Source organism: Narcine bancroftii, chromosome 5 (assembly GCF_036971445.1).
Source record: "Narcine bancroftii isolate sNarBan1 chromosome 5, sNarBan1.hap1, whole genome shotgun sequence".
Lineage (NCBI taxonomy): Eukaryota > Metazoa > Chordata > Chondrichthyes > Torpediniformes > Narcinidae > Narcine > Narcine bancroftii.
Window position 1 is genome coordinate 187,476,590 of NC_091473.1, and position 22,585 is coordinate 187,499,174.

General features: G+C 48.5%; 1 protein-coding gene across 1 annotated transcript; it reads left to right on the forward strand.

The window, feature by feature from the left end:
• The first annotated feature begins 15,078 nt into the window (after positions 1-15,078).
• LOC138764378 (induced myeloid leukemia cell differentiation protein Mcl-1 homolog) lies at positions 15,079-22,335 on the forward strand. The gene is made up of 3 exons (XM_069940226.1): positions 15,079-15,601; positions 18,365-18,612; positions 20,495-22,335. The coding sequence occupies exons 1-3, from the start codon at positions 15,094-15,096 to the stop codon at positions 20,609-20,611; spliced, it is 873 nt and encodes a 290-aa protein (XP_069796327.1). The 5' UTR covers positions 15,079-15,093; the 3' UTR covers positions 20,612-22,335.
• Positions 22,336-22,585: the final 250 nt, after the last annotated feature.

Consider the following 22,585-nt stretch of genomic DNA (forward strand, 5'->3'; position numbering starts at 1 on the left):
TGATACAACATAACTGGATACACAGACTATACATTACACCTCAAAAGTTAAATAAATGGGACCCAACAGTATCTGACAGATGTTTTCATTGTAAAAAAGAAATGGGAACAACAATTCATGCAATCTGGACGTGAGAGAAAGTGAAAAAATTTTGGGAAGATCTAAACCAGATATTAAATAAAATCACAAAAAGTAATATACGAAAAAACCCAGAGATCTTCCTCCTAAGTAACATAAAAAACAAAGAATTTGGACTTTATTTGGATGGTGCACAAAAAAGATTTGTTAGGATAGCCCTAGCCGTAGCAAAAAAATGTATTATGTCAGCCTGGAAATTAGAAGATAACTTGAGAATACAACAATGGTATATAGAAATGAATAAATGTATTCCATTAGAAAAAATAACATATAATTTAAGAAATAATATTGCAATATTTGAACAAATATGGGAGCCATACATGAAACACAATAGAGAAAACCTACCGGGGACATCTACCACCTAAAATGACAGAAGGAGAAGGAAATGAAAAGAATTGACTCAATGGAACTTCTTGTTTATTTTTATTGAGTGACAACATTGTTTGACTGGTTTAATGTATCTTAGATTCTGTATTTTAAATGAATGGGAGGGGAGGTAGGGAGGGTGGGGTGGGAAGAGGGAGGGTTGGAGAAAACGATACTGTATATATTTGAAAAGGAAAATGTATGTATCTTGATCAATATGGTTTATGGTGTGAAAAATAAAAAATTTAAAAAAAAATAGCTGGGCTCAGCGCTACTCCAGTGGTTAGTTCACTGTAAATAAAGGAGTAAAGAAGACAACAGGGTCGGGAGTGGTGTTATAATAAGTCAAATAGCACAAGGAATGGAGAAAGGTCCAGTTAAACAGTGCATAATCTTTTTCCAGGGTGGGGTCCATTGAAGAGCCTGATAACAGCGGGAAATAAACGACCCTTGAATCTGGAGGTTCGTGTTTTCAAGTTCGTGTAGAGGGATGGGTCAGTAGGTTTGCAAATGATACTAAGGTTGGAGGGATTGGGGGTATTTCCAAAGGTTGCAACAGGAATGGCCTGAACACGCCTGAGGTGGTCTGATCTCAGAAGCCTAACAGGCTCAGGCTTGGCCAGTACTCAGAGGGGAGGCTGCCTAGGAACAGGGCTGCAGGTTTCTGCGAGGGGGCGCTGGACAAAGTGGCTACTCTCTTATCTGGCTAATGGTGGACAACAATGTCATGGACATTATGTTCTAACTATGACAATAATGGAACCTTTGCCTTAACTTTTAAGCAGGATGCAGAGTTGGGTGGAAAAGTGGCAGGTGGAGTTCAATCTGGATAAGTGTGAGGTGATGCATTTTGGAAGGACAAACCCAGAAGGCTGAGTACAGGGTGAATGGTCGGATGTGGAGGAACAGAGGGACCTTGGAGTCCAAATCCTTACATCGCTCAGAGTAGCCATGCAGGTTGATAGGATGGTTAAGAAGGCTGATGGGATGCTGGGCTTCATTTTTTTAAAAAAATTTTTTATTTTTCACACCATAGATCACATTAACCATGATACACACATTTTCCTTTTCACCCATATACAGTGCCATTTTCTCCCCCCCCCCTCCCTCCTCCCATCCCACCCTTCCTACATCCCCCCTCCCGTCCATTTAAGGTACAAAATCTAGGATACATTAAACCAGTCAGACAATGTTGTCATTCAATAAAAATACACCAGAAATTCCACTGAGTCCATTCTTTTCATTTCCTTTTCCTTCCGTTAACTTAGGTAGTGATTGTCCCCGGTAGGTTTTCGCTATTGTGTTTCATGTAAGGCTCCCATATTTGTTCAAATATTTCAATATTATTTCTTAAACTATATGTTATTTTTTCTAATGGAATACATTTATTCATTTCTATATACCATTGTTGTATTTTCAAATTATCTTCCAATTTTCAGGTTGACATAATACATTTTTTTTGCTACGGCTAGAGCTATCTTAACAAATCTTTTTTGTGCATCCTCCAAATCAATTCCAAATTCTTTGTTTTTTATGTTACTTAGGAGGAAGATCTCTGGATTCTTTGGTATATTGTTTTCTGTTATTTTATTTAATATCTGATTGAGATCTTCCCAAAATTTTTCTACTTTCTCACATGTCCAGATTGCATGAATTGTTGTTCCCATTTCTTTTTTACATCGAAAACATCTATCAGATACTGTTGGGTCCCATTTATTTAACTTTTGAGGTGTAATGTATAGCCTGTGTATCCAGTTATATTGTATCATACGTAACCTCGTATTTATTGTATTTCTCATCGTTCCAGAGCATAACTTCTCCCATGTTTCCTTTTTTATCTTTATATTTAAATCTTGTTCTCATTTTTGTTTAGTTTTACCATTTGTTTCCTCATTCTCCTTTTCTTGCAGTTTAATATACATATTTGTTATAAATCTTTTGATTAACATTGTATCTGTAATCACATATTCAAAGTTACTTCCCTCTGGCAAACTCAAACTGCTTCCTAATTTATCCTTCAAGTAGGATCTCAATTGGTAATATGCCAGTACTGTATCTTGAGTTATATTATATTTATCTTTCATTTGTTCAAAGGATAAGAATCTATTTCCTGAGAAACAATTTTCTATTCTTTTAATCCCTTTTTTCTCCCATTCTCTAAACGAAAGGTTATCTATTGTAAAAGGGAGTAACTTGTTTTGCATCAATATTAGTTTTGGTAATTGATAATTTGTTTTATTTCTTTCTACATGAATCTTCTTCCAAATATTGAGTAGATGATGTAATACTGGAGAACTTCTATGTTGTACCAATTTTTCATCCCATTTATATAATATGTGTTCAGGTATCTTTTCCCCTATTTTATCTAATTCTAATCTAGTCTAATCTGGCTTTTCCCTTGTTTGATAAAAATCTGATAGGTATCTTAATTGTGCGGCTCTATAATAATTTTTAAAGTTTGGCAGTTGTAAGCCTCCTTGTTTATACCATTCTGTTAATTTATCTAGTGCTATCCTCGGTTTCCCCCCTTTCCATAAAAATTTCCTTATTATTTTCTTTAACTCCTTGAAGAATTTCTCTGTCAGTTGTATTGGCAATGCCTGAAATTGGTATAATATCCTTGGAAATATGTTCATTTTAATACAGCTTATCCTTCCTATTAGTGTTAGTGGTAAATCTTTCCAATGCTCTAAATCGTCCTGTAATTTTTTCATTAGTGGATAATAATTGAGTTTATATAGTTGGCCGAGATTTTTATTTATTTGTACACCTAGGTATCTTATTGCTTGCATTTGCCATCAAAATGGTGATTGCTTCTTAAATTTTGAGAAATCCGCATTATTCATAGGCATTGATTCACTTTTATTAACGTTGATCTTGTAACCCGACATTTCTCCATATTCCTTCAATTTCTTATATAATTCTTTTATTGATAGTTCTGGTTCTGTTAAGTATACTATAACATCATCCGCAAATAAACTGATTTTATATTCCTTGTCTTTTATTTTTATCCCTTTTATATTATTTTCTGTTCTTATCTATTCTGCTAGTGGTTCTATAGCTAACTCAAACAATAAAGGTGATAGTGGGCATCCCTGCCGTGTTGACCTGCTTAAGTTAAATTGCTTTGATACATGTCCATTTACAGTCACTTTTGCTAATGGTCCCTTATATAATGCTTTAATCCAATTAATATACTTCTCCGGTAAACTGAATTTTTGCAATACTTTGAACAAATAATTCCATTCTACTCTGTCAAAGGCCTTCTCTGCATCTAAAGCAACTGCTACTGTTGGTGCTTTATTCCCTTCTACTGCATGAATTAAGTTAATAAATTTACAAATATTGTCTGTTGTGCGTCTTTTTTTGATAAATCCAGTTTGGTCTAGATTTACCATTTTCGGTACATACTCTGCTAATCTGTTTGTTAATAGTTTAGCTATTATCTTATAATCTGTGTTAAGTAAAGATATTGGTCTATATGACGCTGGTGTGAGTGGATCTTTCCCTTGCTTTAGTATTACTGTAATTATTGCTGTTTTACATGAATCTGGTAAGCTTTGTGTTTTATCAATCTGGTTGATTACTTCCAGGAGGGGCGGAATTAATAAGTCTTTAAATGTTTTATAGAATTCTATTGGGAATCCATCCTCTCCTGGTGTCTTATTATTTGGTAATTTTTTTATTATCACTTGTATTTCTACTATTCCAAATGGCTCTGTAATTTATTTTGTTCCTCTATTTGTAGTTTTGGTAGTTCAATTTTAGTTAGAAATTCATCTTCGTTTTCAGTTCGGTATAATTGTTCATAGAATTCTCTAAAGTTTTCCTTAATTTCTTTTGGATTATATGTAATTTGTTTGTCTTTTTTCCTTGATGCCAATACCATTTTCTTAGCTTGTTCTGTCTTAAGCTGCCATGCTAGGCTTTTGTGCGTTTTTTCACCTAGTTCATAATATTTCTGTTTTGTCTTCATTATATTCTTCTCCACCTTATATGTTTGTAGTGTTTCATATTTTATTTTTTTATCCGCCAATTCTCTTCTTTTAGTTGTATCTTCCTTCATTGCTAATTATTTTTCTATATTTACTATTTCCCTTTCCAACTGCTCTGTTTCCTGATTATAGTCCTTCTTCATCTTGGTTACATAACTTATTATTTGCCCTCTAATGAATGCTTTCATTGCATCCCATAGTATAAACTTATCTTTCACTGATTTTGTATTTATTTCAAAATACATTTTAATTTGTCTTTCAATAAATTCTCTAAAATCCTGCCTTTTAAGTAACATGGGGTTTAATCTCCATCTATACATTCTTGGAGGGATGTCCTCTAGCTTTACTGTCAATATTAAGGGTGAATGGTCCGATAGTATTCTAGCTTTATATTCTGTTTTTCTTACTCTATCTTGCATACGAGCTGATAACAAAAATAGGTCTATTCTTGAGTATGTTTTATGTCTAGCCGAGTAATATGAATATTCCTTTTCCTTTGGGTGTTGTTTCCTCCATATATCCAAAAGTTGCATTTCTGCCATCGATTTAATTATAAATTTGGTTACTTTTTTTTTCTGTTAATTTTTTTCCCAGTTTTGTCCATATTTGAATCCAAATTCAGGTTGAAATCCCCTCCTATTAATATGTTCCCTTGCGTACCTGCAATCTTCAAAAAGATATCTTGCATAAACTTTTGATCTTCTTCGTTAGGTGAATATATATTAAGTAAATTCCAAAACTCCGAATATATCTGACATTTTATCATTACATATCTTCCTGCTGGATCTATTATTTCCTCTTCTATTTTAATTGGTACATTTTTACTGATTAATATAGCCACTCCTCTAGCTTTTGAGTTATATGACGCTGCCGTTACATGTCTTATCCAATCTCTCTTTAATTTCTTGTACTCCACTTCAGTTAAGTGTGTTTCTTGCACAAATGCAATATCAATTTTTTCTTTTTTCAGTAAATTTAGCAGTTTCTTCCTTTTGATTTGGTTATATATTCCATTGATATTTAAAGTCATATAGTTCAACGTAGCCATTTTATACTTTGTTTATCTTCCCTTTCCGTTTCTCCATCATTACCTTTCCTTCTTATTCATTTCTGTTTTCTTGTTTTGAATCCTTTATAAGACAACATTCCTAAAACATCAAACATTTTCCTTATTCTCCTATTTAAAACTTCTTTAGCCCCAATCTCCCCTTCCCCTCCTGAGTTGTCCTTTATCCCTTGTCGGACAACCACATCTCCCCTCTCCATTTGGATTTGCGAATTCACTCGCAAGCGTCAGCTGATTTTGCAGTGACCGTAACTCCTCCCCACCCAGCCCCCCCCAGAAAAGATTTCACTTTTCATATGTAACAAAGGTCACTCTTTTAATTCCCTCCTTATTCCCTCTATTCCATTTCCTTCCCTTATTAATTCTTGTCTATACTCTCTATATTTTCCTCTAAATACGGATACATTCATGTATGCACACTATACATATACACACATATACCTCTTTACCCACATACATATAAATCGTGGTCATTTTTACTCTTATTACATGTCTTCAACTCTCTGTTTCTTTTGTAGTTGTTCTGCAAATTTCCTTGCTTCCTCTGGATCCGAGAATAGTTTTTTTCCATAAGATCGTTTTCGCTGTATTGAACTCCTTCCTCTTCTTCAGGAGCTCAAAACTTTTGTGTCTTTTTAGTTCGCAGTCTTTTGTACTCTCGTTACACGTCTTCATCTCTCAGTCTATTTTGTAATTGTTCTGCAAATTTTCGTGCTTCCTCTGGATCCGAGAATAGTCTGTTTTGCTGTCCTGGAATAAATATTTTCAATACCACTGGATGCTTTAGTATAAATTTATACCCTTTCTTCCATAAAATCGCCTTTGCTGTATTGAACTCCTTTCTCTTCTTCAGGAGTTCAAAACTTTTATCTGGATAAATTAAGATTTTTCGCCCTTTGTACTCTAGTGGCTTGTTGTCCTCTCTCACTTTTTCCATTGTTTTCTCCAGTACCTTTTCTCTTGTAGTATATCTTAGGAATTTTACTAAAATAGATCTTGGCTTTTGTTGTGGTTGTGGTTTAAAGGCCAATGCTCTATGTGCCCTTTCTATTTCCATTTCTTGCTGTAGTTCTGGACATCCTAGGATCCTAGGGATCCACTCTTTTATAAACTCCCTCATATTCTTGCCTTCTTCATCTTCCTTAAGGCCCACTATCTTTATGTTATTTCTTCTGTTATAATTTTCCATTATATCTATTTTCTGAGCTAACAGCTCTTGAGTCTCTTTAACTTTTTTATTAGATTCCTCTAATTTCTTTTTTAAGTCCTCTACCTCCATTTCTACTGCTGCTTCTCGCTCTTCCACCTTGTCCATTCTTTTTCCCATTTCTGATAAGGTCATATCTATTTTATTCATTTTCTCTTCTGTATTGTTTATTCTTCTTCTTAAATCATTAAATTCTTGCGCTTGCCATTCTTTAAATGACTCCATGTATTCTTTAATAAGAGAAAGTATATCCTTTATCTTGCCTTTCCCTTCTTCTTCCATTTCACTGTACTCTTCCTCTTCCTCTTCTTCCTCCTCTGGGTTGGCCATCTGTTGTTTCTTTGTTGTCTTTTTCTTCTCTTCTTTCATGTTTTCATTGTCTTCTATGTTCTCCTCTTGCTGCAGGTGTTCTGCAGCTGTCATTGCCGGCTGTGGAGATCGACTCCCCAGCTGGTCACCCCTCCCGTTGGTGTGTTTTTTTGCATGCGCGGTTGCGCACTTTTACTCGGCTCAGCGAGCCATTTTTGTAGTCCACTTTCTACCGACCTGAGGGAGCGGGTTTCTCTCTCCACCGCAGGCCTCTTCAAACAGGTAAGGCCTTCTCCTTCTTCTTCCGTTGTCTTCTCTTCCTCTCTTCTTACCGTTGGTTTCGATTTTTCTTTTTTCGTCACCATCTTCTTTCCACCTTTACACTCACTTTACTTTAATTTTAATTTTTGTGCCTTTGTGTTTTCCTTTGTTTTTTCCGACTTTTCTGGAGAGGGCTGGAGTTCACCGTCCGGCCACTACTCCATCACGTGACTTGGATGCTGGGCTTCATTAATGGAGGGCTGATTTCAGGACTCATGAGGCGATGTTGTAACTTTACTAATCTCTGGAGAGACCGCATTTAGAGTATTGTGCCCAGTTGCAGTTGCCTCATTACAGGAAGGACGTGGAAGCTATGGAGAGGACAGGAGAAGATTCACCAGGATGCTGCCTGGATTGGGAATTATTATGAGACAAGATTAGCAGAGTTTGGACTTTACTCTTTGGACCGAAGAAGGAAGAGAGGTGACTTCATAGATTATGAGAGGCATGCAGAGGGTGGGCGGACAGCCAGCGCCTCTTTCCCCTGGGGTGGGAGTAGCCAACTCCAGAGGACGTCTGTAGAAAGCGAAGTCTAGGGGGGGAACGTCAGGGGCAAGTTATTTGGCACAGAGTGTTGTGGGGGGGCCTGGATACCCTTGCCAGGGGGTGGTGGTTTGGGGCTGGAACATTAGGGGCTGTGGTAATACCCATTGGCCAACTGTACCTGTGGGGCTCCTGAATAAAGGTGACTGTTCCACCAGTCCCCTCCCCCCTCCGACCCCTCCTCAGTTCGAGACAGTTGACCAGCAGGAATGCGCCTTCGTTCAATTGCTAATAAAAGCTGATTAGTTTTAACCAAACAGTACAGAAACAGGCCCTTCTAGTCCACCCCGATTTAAGTGAAAGTCCACTCGTCCCACCTATCCGCTCCCTACCCATAACCCTCCAAAACCCCCCATGCACTCATCCATCCTCCTCTTAAATGCAACCACATCTTCTGGAAGGTCGTTCCACTCTCTGAGTGAAGAAGCCGCTAAAGTTTTTCCCCCTAAACCTTAACTTATGGCCACTCGTTCCAGTCACCCCTACCTTCAAGGGGAAGAGCCTATTCACATCCACTTCCCTCATAATTTTACATACCTCCATCAGATCCCCCCTCAACCTTCTATGCTCCAATGAATAAAGACCCTGTCTACCCAATCTTTCTCCGGATTCCAGATCCTGTTATCCAGGTGACATTTGCTCAACTAAGTCATTGAGGGGGCATCAAGTGGCATTTAAAGAGACTCTTAGACCGGCCCATGGATGCAAGAAAAATAGAGGAGTTGTGAAGTCGGGAGTTTTTATTGGGTATTTATTGACCAACACTGTGGGCTGAAGGGCCTGTCCTATGCTGTAATGTTCTAGTATGTTCTATGGCAATTTTTCACTGTAGTGCACTAAACTGCTGCCACAACACACTTCGAGACACACATTCATGACAACAAACCTGATCCCAGTTCTGTGACAACTGAAACAAAATGTTCTCTCGCTGTGCACATTCCTCACAGAGCAGAAAGAACTGCGTCACTCAGTTGTTTCCTGGCATGGGAGTTGTCACGTTGACTCTGCTCCTGTTTAATAATTATCAGATCTGGACGAAAGCTGGCCTCATGCATGCGGTCCAATCGGGGCTCGGCTTCACATTCCTGACCCTTGACCTACCACCCCACGGCCCCCACCGCGTGCCAGCCCGCAGGTTGGCCCCCCGTTCCGACAGACCTCGCTGAGGGATGAAGCGTGGCTGCAGTCCACAAAATTCCCAGAGGAGCTCTCAGCAGGTCACGTGGCGTCCGTAGGAAGTAAAGGGTTCGGGCCTTGAGCCCTTGGTGGCGATATAACCAAAAGGGGGAGGAGAGGAGGGGGGAGCAAGGGGCAGGAGGAGAGGAAGGGGCAGGGGAGAGGAGGGGGAGTGGAGGAGGAAGGAAGGGGTAGGGGAGGAGAGGAGGGAGGAAGGGGCAGGGGGAGAACAAGCCAATGGGGAAAGTCACAGGTGGGAAAGAAGCTGAGGTGACGGGGGGGGGGGGGGTGGAGGGGTTAGTTCTCTAAATGGAGAGGGAAGGGGTGTGTGGAGTTGGAAGACAGGAGACAGGGATGGGGAAAGAGAGAGACTCGGGGAGGGGGAGAGGCACTTGTGCTGCCAGGTTGGAGGGAGCCCAGACAGAAGATGAGGTGGTGTTGCTCCAATTTGCAGGTGGTCTCAGTCAGGCAGCACATGAGACCATCTGTGGACAATGCCAGCGAGAGAATGGGACGGGGAATTGAAATGGACAGCCCCTGGGAGTTCCATGCTATTGTGGCAGATGGAGCCGAGGGGCTCCACAAAGCGATTTCCTGGCCTACGTCTGGTCTCTCCGACATAGAGGAGACCCCAGCAGGATGCAGCCCGGAAGGGGAGCTGGGGCCAGCACAGATTGAGCGACGGACCCATTCCTGCGTTCCTTCCCAGATCCAGCAAAGAGTTTCACGGGAACTTTATTCCCCAGAGCGTAGAAGAACGAGGGGACTATGGTGAGTTTCGACTGTTGGGTGAGACAAGAATGGGAGGATTAAAGGGGAGATGGTTAAGGGAAACATGTTTAAGGGGAGGGGGGAGGTTCCGCATGCAGAGAGCGGTGGGAGCGTGGAATGAGCTGGGGTGGTGAATGCAGGCTTGATTTTGACATTCTAGAACAATTTGGACAGATACCGGGATGGGAGGGGTGTGGTCCAGGTGCCAGTCGTTGGGACTGGGGAGAAAAATAGTTTGGCGCGGACTAGAAGGGCCCGATTCCGTGCTGTACCACGTTCTGGGGTTCCATTGGAGACTCGCGAGTGCTCTGGGAAATTTGAGAAGTTTCTGGAACTTTCTAGTTCCAGGCTGAAGGAGGAGCTCCAGGACAAACCATTGGAGTGACTATCAGTATACAAAATATTTACTGTGGCTGTTGTTCTATATTTCTCTTTTAATAATTAACTCCCAAATACATCGATTTCAAGTTCATTTATCATCTGATTATACAAACAGTGTCTTCTGGTCCTTGGTATAAAACATGCAGATACACAACCAGACATAACACACAACCAGAGATTCCCCAACGAGAGCAGCTGATAGGTGCTGTGTATGGGGTAGAAGAGAGTCCTCAATGATTTTTGCGCGCCCTCTTCAGACAACGATCCCATTAGATCATATTGATTGGGAGGGGGGCAGAGGGGGACTCCAGTGATCCAGAGAGGTTTGACCTCTGATCCAATTCGCTTCAGCAACTGTTCCACTGTCACGTTTTTGAGAAAGAATATACTGACTCTGGAGGAGTTTCACCACATTGACTCCAGAGATAAAGGGGAGAGATCGACTTGCTTGGGGCTGCATTTTGATGTATGGGATTTAATGCAGACAAGTGTGAGGTGCTGCATTTTGGGAGGACAAATCAAGCAAGGCCGTACACAGTGAACGATCAGGCGTGCGGTAGAACAGAGGGATCTAGGAAAACAGAGACATAATCCCCTGAAAGTGGCATCACAGGTAGACAAGGTTGTAAAGAGAGCTTTTGGCACATTGGCCTTCATAAATCAAGAGTATTGAGTACAAGAGTTGGGATGTTATGGTAAAGTTGTACAAGACATTGGTGAAGCCAAATTTGGAGCATTGTGTGCAGTTTTGGTCACCGAACTACAGGAAAGATATCAATAAGATTGAAAGAGTGCAGAAAAGATTTACTGGGATGTTGCCTGGACTTCAGGAACTAATTACAGGGAAATGTTAAACAGGTTCGGACTTTATTCCCTGGAGCGTAGAAGAATGAGGGGAGATTTGATTGAGGTATTTAACATTATGAGGGGGGCAGACAGAGTAAATGTAGGTTGGCTTTTTCCACTGAGGGTAAATGAGATAGAGTCCAGAGAACATGGGTTAAGAGTGAAAGGGGAAATGTTTCAGGGGAACATGAGGAGAAACCTCTTCTCTGTCAATAAATCGGAACTTGGCCTGTGAGCCAGAAGCTGTGTCTCTAAATTAAAATTAAAAATGATACCTGGCACAGGGAGCAGGGATCTTCCACAAGCTGTCTGACAGGTCATCTCCAACATTAATACAGTCGTGGAAATTCAAGTTCACTCCCATTATCATCTGTGTACATCTATAACCTGACAAAACAGCACTTCTCTGGACCACGGTTCATGCACAAAGACCACATGTATAATCTAAATAAATATTCTGGGATGACTTACTCGGTTACTGCGGTCTTACAGCATGAAGGAAGAAGCTGTTCCCCAGCCTGTCCATCCTGGTTTTGATGCTCCTTTCCGATAGTCGTGGGTCAACAATCCTGTGCGCTGGTTGGAAATGGACCCCCACCCCCACCCCCGGAATTACCCTGGGCCCTAATTAAGGAACATGCCCGGTGATTATCGTCAGCAGAGGAAAAGGAGGCCCCGGTGAGCTCCTCAGCCGTTTTCATGACCACCAGTCTGATGCTTTGCAGCCACCGTCCTGCGGGACAGGAGCCTCTCCTGCGAAAAGATGGGGGCTCATATCCCTGCGCCCCTCCTCCACCTTCCTGGCTAATGAGGAGGGTGCTCAGGGAACTTTGGGCTCTCCACTCCTCTCCATAACGTAACCCGTTGATGGGTGGCATGAGTGGTGGGCCGATGTTCTCCTGAGGCCCGGCATTCTTTCCTTTGTCTCGGGATGTTGTTCTCAGGCCCTTTAGCCTCCTCACCTCTGCTGCCGGTGAGACCAACTGCGGTCGTGTCGGCTGTAAACGTGGTGTCTCTTTCAGAGCTGAATCTGGCAGGGCCGTTGTGAGTCATCAGGGTGAACAATCGTGGGCTGTGTGGCGTTCAGTCTGGCTTACAGCGGCAGTCCCTTCTCGCCCTCAGTCCCCTCTTGAATTCTGGATCTGATACCCTGGTTCCCGTGAACTACATCCCCAGCAACCCGTGCCCCCCACCCCCACCACGTGGCCACTGGTGGGTCATGATCGAAGAATCTTGGGGTTAGCCGTGCTCTGACAGTAAATGTGACCTTTGAACTCTGTCCTTGAATCTGGTGGGGCCATGATCTCGCGCTCGTGAATCTTTTCCCAGCGGGGATGGTGGAGGGAGTAAAGAAATCTAAGACAGGCAGTTCAGTAACAGGCCCTTCCGGCCCACGGGCTCGTGCCGCCAAATTGCCTCCCCTGCGGCATGCTGTTGGAGGTTGGGAGGAAACTGGAGCACCTGGAGGAAATCCATGCAGACACTGGGAGAACGTGTAAACTCCTTACGGACAGTGCCGGATTCAAACTGGGGGTTCGGAGTCATGCTAACTGTGTCGTTCAGGTTGGGGTGGTGCAGGGAGGTTCAAGAGGCCGACAGCTGTTGGTCAAGGAATTGTCTTTGAACCTCGAACTGCCAGACTTCAGGTGGTGTGGTTCAGATCCGGAACTGTCTGTCAAGAGTCTTTAAGTTCTCCCCCCGTGTCTGTGTGGGTCTCCGCCCGAGTGGGGTGGGGGGGCTCTGGTTTTCTCCCACCATTTAATATCGTGCTGGGGGGGAGGGGTGAGGGAACGCTGCCGACTGGCACATTCTGAGCTGCAAGAGTCCGGGCTGAGGGATGCGCTGAGGCTTAGGGTGCTTTTGGGGAAGAATTTGTGCATCACCGGTCATTGAGACCAAGGGGAAGTCCCTCGAACAGCAGGGGTGGGGGGGGGGAATAAACAACAGGGGGTCATAGGGGCGGTAATGGTGTATTTAAATTCAGATTTCAGATTTATTGTCAGAATAAATACACATTTTGTACAACCTTGAGATTATTTTTCCTGTGGGCCAGGCAGAAATTACCACTTATCGGTAGTGTGAAAAAAACCTGTACTCAACGTACATGTGTAAACAAATAAAAACTGTAAACAGATAAGGAAATAGAAACAAACTGACTGTGCAATACAGAGAGAATAAACAAAAATCTACAAAGTGCACAAGTAAGAGTCTTAAATGAGCCCCTGATTGAGTTTGTTGTCGAGGAGTCTGATGGTGGAGGGGGAGCAGCTGTTCTTGAAACTGGAGGGTGCGAGTTTTGTGGCACCCGTACCTCTTTCTTGATGGCAACAGCGGGAACAGGGCGTGCACTGGGTGGAGCAGATCCTTGATGATCGCTGCTGCCCTCCGACGGCAGCGCTCCACGTAGATATTCTCGTTCTTCCACCTTGTCCACTCTTTTTCCTATATCTGACATGACCATCTCTAATCTATTCATTTTTTTCTTCTGTACTTTTTAATCTTCTTTTTATTTCACTAAATTCTTGTGACTGGCATTCTTTTACTGATTCCATATATTCTTTAAAAAAAAATCCATTGTCTTGCCCTTCCCTTCTTCTTCCATTTCTCTGTGTTCTTCCACTTCTTCTTCCTCTGGGTTGGTCATCTGTTGTTTCTTTGATTTCTTTTTACTCTCTTCTTTCTTGTTCTCGTTGTTTTCTATGTTCTCTTCTTGTTGTGCTGTGGCTGTCATTCTCAGCTGTGGAGATCGACTCCTCAGCTGGTCCCCCCTCCCATCAGTGTTCTTTTTGTCTTGCGCATGCGCGCATGCACGACTCCTCGCGCATGCGCGGTTGTGCACTTTTGCTTGGCTGTGCGAGCCATTTTTGTAGTCCCAAGCTCGGGACTTCGACTGATCTGAGGGTGCGGGCTTCTCTCTCCACAGCAGGCCTCCTCGGACAGGTAAGGCCTTCTCCTTCTTCTTCCGATGTTTTTTCTTCTTCTTTTCTTCCTGTTGCTTTCGACTTTTCTTTCTTCGTTGCCATTTTCTTCCCACCTTTACTTTCACTTTATTTTAATTTTTGTGTTTGTGCCTTTGAGTTTTCTCTGTTTTTTTTAAACTTTTCCGGAGAGGGCTGGAGTTCCCCGACCAACCACTACTCCATCACGTGACTCCTCCCGCGTAGACATTCTCGATGGTGGTGGGGGAGGAGGATTTTGCCTGTGATGTCCTGGGCTGCGTCCTACTACCTCTTCGCAGGGCTTTACGCTCGGGGGCGTTGGTGTCCCCACCCCAGACCGTAATGCAGCCGGTTAGTGCACCTTTCCACTGCTCCTCTACAGAAATTTGCCACAGTTTCCAACGTCATGCCAGACCTCCGCACTTTCCTGAGGAAGTCGAGGAGCTGGCATGCTTTCTCCATGATGCCATTGATCTGTTGGGTTCAAAAAAGAGACTCCCAAGGCCTTAAATTTGCTCTCCCCTCTCCCCCTCTGATCCCTCAATGACCACTGGATTGTATTGCTCGAGCTTTCCCTGTAAATTCGAAAACACATTGATGGTAATGTATAGATAGAACTGATATTATGGGAATGACGATTTTCTTTTTGTAAATAAAGCTTATATTTGAAAAAAACTGAATATCTATCACTATTTCTGCATTTATTATCAATTTTTAAATTTAATTTAATGTATACGATTGCAGATGCCTATTTTTTTTATCCTGTTCGTTTGCAAAGAGTAAGAATTCCGGCGCATATGTACATTGACAATGTGCAGGACGGCGACATTGCCCAGTGGGCTAGTCGCGGCAGGGCGGGATGAATGGCTTCAATCCTTCCCTATTGGCCAGGGACGTGGAATGGGGCGGGCTCGAGCACGACGGGCGCCCGGCTCCTGCAATTGGCTGGCATGCGGCTCGTCAGGGAGCTTGGGCTCGGCTGGGGGTTGGTGGAGTGGCGGGCTGAGCCCCAACCGTGCGTAACCCATTGGTGGAATGAACCGGGCCGAGCCCAGCCCCGCGCAGCCCATTGGTGGAGGGAGCCGGCCCCGCGCAGTCCATTGGTCCGATCCCCATCCCCGGCACGTCATTCGTCTCCGGGTGTCGTCGACTGTGGGGAGAACGAGCGCCGAGGACGCCATTTTGGAGCCGTCGACGCGAGAGATGGAGCAGTCCGTCATGACCCTGAACCGCGGCCCGTCTAGCGCCAAGCTGCAACTGACTGACCAGTTCTTCTGCTCGGGCAGCACCTGGGTCTCGAGGAACGGTTCGCTGCCCCAGACACCCGACGACGGCGAGGCGGCCGACTCCGACGCCTTCTCCCACCTCACCTTCTCCCTCGTCCGCGGCTTCCTCCGACAATACGTCGGCTTGGCCGAGCCTGCGGGCCGCACCGGGTGGCTCTGCTGGAGCCAGCAGCCCGGCTCCGGCCACCGGCAAGCGGCTGAGACGCTGCAGAGGATCGGTGCCCGTCTCATCGAGAAGCACCGCACGGCGTTCACCGGTGGGTGCCTCGTCCGCCCCCCGGCGTCCTGATGTCCGTACTCCCGGCGTCCGTTCCCCCGGGGTCCTGGTGCCCGTCCTCTCTCCCCCCCCCAACCGGTTCCTGGTGCCCGCTCTCCCGGTTCCTGGTGCCGTCCCCTCTCTCCCCCCGCCCTGGGTCCTGGTGCCCGTTCCCCCCTGCCCCGGGTCCTGGTGCCCGTTCCCCCCTGCCCCGGGTCCTGGTGCCCGTTCCCCCCTGCCCCGGGTCCTGGTGCCCGTTCCCCCCTGCCCCGGGTCCTGGTGCCCGTTCCCCCCTGCCCCGGGTCCTGGTGCCCGTTCCCCCCTGCCCCGGGTCCTGGTGCCCGTTCCCCCCTGCCCCGGGTCCTGGTGCCCGTTCCCCCCTGCCCCGGGTCCTGGTGCCCGTTCCCCCTGCCCCGGGTCCTGGTGCCCGTTCCCCCTGCCCCGGGTCCTGGTGCCCGTTCCCCCTGCCCCGGGTCCTGGTGCCCGTTCCCCCCTGCCCCGGGTCCTGGTGCCCGTTCCCCCCTGCCCCGGGTCCTGGTGCCCGTTCCCCCCTGCCCCGGGTCCTGGTGCCCGTTCCCCCCTGCCCCGGGTCCTGGTGCCCGTTCCCCCCTGCCCCGGGTCCTGGTGCCCGTTCCCCCCTGCCCCGGGTCCTGGTGCCCGTTCCCCCCTGCCCCGGGTCCTAGTGCCCGTTCCCCCCTGCCCCGGGTCCTGGTGCCCGTTCCCCCCTGCCCCGGGTCCTGGTGCCCGTTCCCCCCTGCCCCGGGTCCTGGTGCCCGTTCCCCCCTGCCCCGGGTCCTGGTGCCCGTTCCCCCTGCCCCGGGTCCTGGTGCCCGTTCCCCCCTGCCCCGGGTCCTGGTGCCCGTTCCCCCCTGCCCCGGGTCCTGGTGCCCGTTCCCCCCTGCCCCGGGTCCTGGTGCCCGTTCCCCCCTGCCCCGGGTCCTGGTGCCCGTTCCCCCCTGCCCCGGGTCCTGGTGCCCGTTCCCCCCTGCCCCGGGTCCTGGTGCCCGTTCCCCCCTGCCCCGGGTCCTGGTGCCCGTTCCCCCCTGCCCCGGGTCCTGGTGCCCGTTCCCCCCTGCCCCGGGTCCTGGTGCCCGTTCCCCCCGGCCCCGGGTCCTGGTGCCCGTTTCCCCCCGGCCCCGGGTCCTGGTGCCCGTTTCCCCCCGGCCCCGGGTCCTGGTGCCCGTTTCCCCCCGGCCCCGGGTACTGGTGCCCGTTTCCCCCCGGCCCCGGGTCCTGGTGCCCGTTCCCCCCGGCCCCGGGTCCTGGTGCCCGTTCCCCCCGGCCCCGGGTCCTGGTGCCCGTTCCCCCCGGCCCCGGGTCCTGGAGCCCGTTCCCCCTGCCCCGGGTCCTGGTGCCCGTTCCCCCTGCCCCGGGTCCTGGTGCCCGTTCCCCCCTGCCCCGGGTCCTGGTGCCCGTTCCCCCCTGCCCCGGGTCCTGGTGCCCGTTCCCCCCTGCCCCGGGTCCTGGTGCCCGTTCCCCCCTGCCCCGGGTCCTGGTGCCCGTCCGTCCCCCGCCCCGGGTCCTGGTGCCCGTCCGTCCCCCGCCCCGGGTCCTGGGGCCCGTCCGTCCCCCGCCCCGGGTCCTGGGGCCCGTCCGTCCCCCGCCCCGGGTCCTGGGGCCCGTCCGTCCCCCGCCCCGGGTCCTGGGGCCCGTCCGTCCCCCGCCCCGGGTCCTGGGGCCCGTCCGTCCCCCGCCCCGGGTCCTGGGGCCCGTCCGTCCCCCGCCCCGGGTCCTGGGGCCCGTCCGTCCCCCGCCCCGGGTCCTGGGGCCCGTCCGTCCCCCGCCCCGGGTCCTGGGGCCCGTCCGTCCCCCGCCCCGGGTCCTGGGGCCCGTCCGTCCCCCGTCCTGGGGCCCGTCCGTCCCCCGCCCCGGGTCCTGGGGCCCGTCCGTCCCCCGCCCCGGGTCCTGGGGCCCGTCCGTCCCCCGCCCCGGGTCCTGGGGCCCGTCCGTCCCCCGTCCTGGGGCCCGTCCGTCCCCCGCCCCGGGTCCTGGGGCCCGTCCGTCCCCCGCCCCGGGTCCTGGGGCCCGTCCGTCCCCCGCCCCGGGTCCTGGGGCCCGTCCGTCCCCCGCCCCGGGTCCTGGGGCCCGTCCGTCCCCCGCCCCGGGCCCTGGGTGGTGAGGGTCCTGGAAGATAGCAGCTGCATTAAAACTGGGCCTCAAACCCTAGCCAGAAACAACGAACAATGAGCCGGAGGAACTTAGTGGGTCGAGCAGTGTCAGTGGGACAGAAGCAATTGTCGGAATTTCAGGTTGGGACCCTGTCTTGGTTTTGTCGAATGGTGGCACTTTATTTTTTCCCTCTCTGTATTGCACAGCCAGTTTGGTTACATTTCTGTGTTTATGTTGAGTACAGTTTTCTTTTGCACTACAAATGGGTGGTAATTCTGTCTCCCTGCAGGAAAAAAAAATCTCCGGGTTGTATGTGATGCCGTGAATGTACCCTGACAATAAATCTGAACTGCTTATAGGCAGCGCCAGATTCAAACGAGTTGTTGGCTCTGTCATAGCATTGCACTGACTTTTCAGAACTGTGTTTAAGTGAAGTCTTTTAGCAGTCTTATCCCACCACAAGCTAGTCGAGTTAGGTCCTGTTCGCCTCTTGTTTAATCAGCCAAGCAGGTCGCCTGTAAAAGTGACGATGTCGCTACATGTGTGTGGACTCTACAGGTTGACATGTAATATTGGCCTTTCATCTGAACTGCATTAACCATTTGTTTTCTTCTCCTCACCCCCCACCCCCCAAAAACCCCGGAAACCTCTCCAGGTATGGTAAACCGCCTAAACAACTCCCACAGCTGTAGTGTCGATGCCATCTCCAGGGTAGCAGCAGAAATGTTCAGCGACGGCGAGATGAACTGGGGCCGAGTGGTGAGCTTCATCGTCTTCGGAGCGGTGCTCAGCGACCACTTGAAGAAGACAGGTCCTGAGGACTGCATCGACGATGTGGCAACCAGGATCACGCAGTACCTCACCAAGGAGCTGAGGGAATGGCTGGAGTCTCACAACGGCTGGGTAAGGATGCCCCATGTTACTTTCTCACCACCACATCGTGCTTGGCCTTTAGGGCCCCCCGCCCACCCGAGGCCACTGTTCAGTTGGAGGCCCGGACACAGTGGCTTCCACTCCCTCCTTGAGTAACAGTTTCTCCTCAGAGCTGTGTGCTGCAGTTAAGAAGCGTCACCAGTGGACTTTGAGTCCATTCTTGCAACATCTGTTACTGATTCCAGAGTTGGGTGGAGATGAGCATTAGTTTCCTGCACTGGTGTCCCCCATGAAGCCATTGTTGAAGTGTGCTGGTGCTCAGTGTAGGTGGGTGTGGAGCAGGAGCCTACTGGTGAACTGCCATTCTGCCCGGGGAGTGGCGTGCTAGTGAGCAATACAGCAAGCAAAACGTTATCGGCACGCAATGTCCCTTGAGAGCAGGATATGGATTGCTTGAGCTGACTCATTCCCTGTCCCTCCTTCCCTGGGGCGGGTTTGTGCGACAACTGCTGGTGCTTGGCAACTAGAGAACAAAATGTTCCAGAGCTCAGGGCGTCATCTTCCCCTGCCTGGCCTGGACCTCTTCTCTCTGAAGGTGTGAGGGGGAATGCGTCGTCTTCCTCTGCCTGGTCTGGACCTACCCTCACTGAGAGTGTGGGTGGGGGGAGTGGATCATCTACCTGTGCCTGACCTGGACTTCCTCTCTGGGGATGTGGGACGGGGATGGATTGCCTTCCTCTGCCTGGCTTGGACCTCCCCTCGCTGGTGGGGGTGGATTGTCTTCTGCTGCCTGGCCTGGCCCTATCCTTGCTGGGTGGGGGGGAGGAGGGAAATCATCTACATCTGCCTGGCCTTGACCTCTCCTTGCTGGGATATGGGAGCATCATCTACTCCCCACCCCCTGGGGCAGATTTCCTGAACCCAAGCAGAGTGTGGCAGTTTGAGTACCACCACGTGCATTGCTGGGTGTTTTTTTTTGGGGGGGAGGGTCCCTCTCCTGCTGCTGAAAATCAGACCAGTTGTCAACCTGCCCCTTCTACGTGGCATGGGTTCCCAAAACTATTACTGTAAATAGCTGGTGCTGTTTACTCAGAGTCATTTCTACTGGAAAGGGCGGGGCCCTCTACCTGTGCGCTGTGCTGATAAAATTAGGCCTGGCCCACTTTGCTATTTATCTTCAAGGACTCGAACCAAGTTCATGTCTGCACAAGCCTTGCACCAGTCAAGTTGTTTATCACAGCCATTGCAGGTGTAAAATTTCATACCTGCCTCTAATTAAAGGGACACTTCCTTGTTGGGTACATAGTGAAGAAAGTCCCGGGTAGTCTGGGAATCAGTGATGTGGCAACTCTCCATATATTGATTTGGGGGTTGGGGGGGGGGGGGGGGGTTGCTGACGGCATGCAGCCAGTATTGTTGGCACCAAGGATATCCACTTCACACCCCTCCCCCCTTCATGGAATAAGCATACATTTAGCAGAAAAAGCCAAGTAACCTAAAATTTGGGGTTACTTGGAGCCATTGCAGGGACCTGGGTTTGAATTTGACAGTGTCCGTCAGGAGCTTGCATGTTCTTCTTGTGTCTGCGTGGTTTGTCCCCGGGTGCTTCGGTTTCTTCCTGCCTTTCAAAACTTAATTTGTAATTGCGCAATGTGGGTTTAAATGGCCAGAAACTGCTTCCAACGAGCAGTAAATAAAGGGGGTTGGGGGGTGGGGGAATGTAGTCTCAAGATGCTTTTCCAAATTCAGTTCTTCAGATATGGTGAGCAGTGGGTTCTAGTTGACTTGGTGGTTCATGAGTGTCCTGGCAGCCGTTTCTGCATCAGAAACAGGCGGGGGGTGGGGGGGGGTTGCTGGCATCCATGCAGGGAGCATCCAGTGGGGTCTGACCGCTTGCCTCGTTGCTTCACAGGATGGCTTCACCAAGTTCTTCCAGGAAAACAGCAGTGAAGAGTGCGCAAAAAAAGCATTGATGTGGATTGCAGGTGTTGGCATCGCTGGAGTCGGCATCATCCACCTCTTAAGGTGAACTCTGAACTAGTCTGCCCTCTCGCGTCCAACCGGAAACACACAGCGTCTCCCTTCGCCGGGCTCGTGCCTTCCTGCGCCGCCACCACCCCCTGTTTACCATCCCGGGTTTACACGGATTGCGGTGTGGTGCCGTAAGTGGAACGGCGTTCGAAACAGGGGGTTGTGGTGTCCAGGTGGAACAGGCCCTGGACTGTGTTCAGTGCGGGGGAAGATGATCTGTCCCTCACCATTCCCCCCCTCCCCCCCCCCACCCCCCCCCCCCACCCCCTCTCTGCGGTCATGTGTGGAAAAGGAAGGCTGTTCACTGAGAATCGGGGGAAGAGCGAGAAAAGAGTTCTCGCCTTGTCTGCTTGGTGCGCCGTTGTTGGAAATTCAAGGTGTTCTCCATTTTTAAAAACTCAGACTTTAATCCAGCCAGTGGTTGGGACATCCGATCTCCAGCAAACCAGCCGCAGTTTCTCCTCGAACAACCGCACTGATCTACCAACAGGCAGAACAGACCTCCACTTTAACATGGAAAGTCAGCTCTCCCTTCTGTGCATCCTCTTTGCCTCTTTGCCTTCACCAGAAGCAACATTCTCTAGGTGGTATAAAACAGAGAGAGACGGTGTACCAGAAATAATAAAGGGGGGGGGGGGGGGGGAGACTTGTGGATTAAGGTGAGCAAGAATGGTTCAAGATGCTCAATTTTCACACCATATGGCTTGTCAAGTCCGGAGTGTTGGCAGCACTTTGAACAGCAGCGTTTGACTCAATTAAATCCTGCGTTCATTGGGGTGGTGTGATGCTAAATGTTGAAAAGAGGAGTTGGGGGTACAAAATGGGGGCAGAGAGAAATTAGTTGCACCCAAGGTGTTGACCTCTCATGAGAGAGACAGGTGCTGTTTTAATGGTGTCTTGACTGGATGGGGGGAGGGTGGGGTAAAAAAATCCCTTGTTCATGGTCCCACAGAAACTCTATTTCTTTTACAGCAGTGATCGGCAGTTAATGAACTTGTAATCGTTGATGTAAAACCTTTCACGTCGCAACCCCTCTTTCTGAGTGTTAGAAGTTTGACTTGAGGCTACATCCCAAATTTTAATCGTTCCTGACCTGTCTGGAAATTTTCAGGGGCTTTTTCCCTCGTCTTAAATACAGTACTTCTGCTTCTCAGTAATCTGTTAGCTTTGAGGCTCTTCCTACCGCCCCCCCCCCCCTTTCCTTTCCTCAACCCGTTACAGCACGCTGCACCAAATGTGGTCCAATGGGGGGGAAAATTACCACTCACTTGCAGAAAGGGGGTGGTTGAGACATCTGAGCACAATAGAAGCATGCCTTGCCCATGTGGCACAGGGTGGGGGGGGGAGAGGGAAACCAGCACGGGGGCATATTTTGTCCTCGGCACACGGTGGCCCCACCCCATGTTCTGTCGGACCCTTGCTTTAGTGTGCACTTTGCCACTGCTTTCCGAGACTATAATTCAAGCACGTCTAAATGATATATTTTGGTTTGGGGCTCACAGTGGGGAAGCTGTGTTTTTATTTTGATTTTTGGAACATCACCAGATAGGTTTGACACTGGTTGTTTAAGCCCCCTTCACGCAAGCCCCAATAGCTTACACGTTGAAGTGAAGGCTTGGCCCAGCTCTCCCAATGCAAGTGTAGCCTTAAGGTCAAAGACCACTGCCATATAATAGATTGGTAATGATGGCAGCTCACTGTAAATTAAAAGTATTTTTTGAACGAACTGTCTTCCGGTTTCTTATTTCCACACACGATAAGGCACGTCATGACAATTCCACCACGTATTTCCCCACAGGTTTCCTCTGTGTCCTTTTCTCCCTCCCGTTTCTTTGGCCTTGACCTCTCCTTGCTGGGATATGGGAGCATCATCTACTCCCCACCCCCTGGGGCAGATTTCCTGAACCCAAGCAGAGTGTGGCAGTTTGAGTACCACCACGTGCATTGCTGGGTGTTTTTTTTGGGGGGGGAG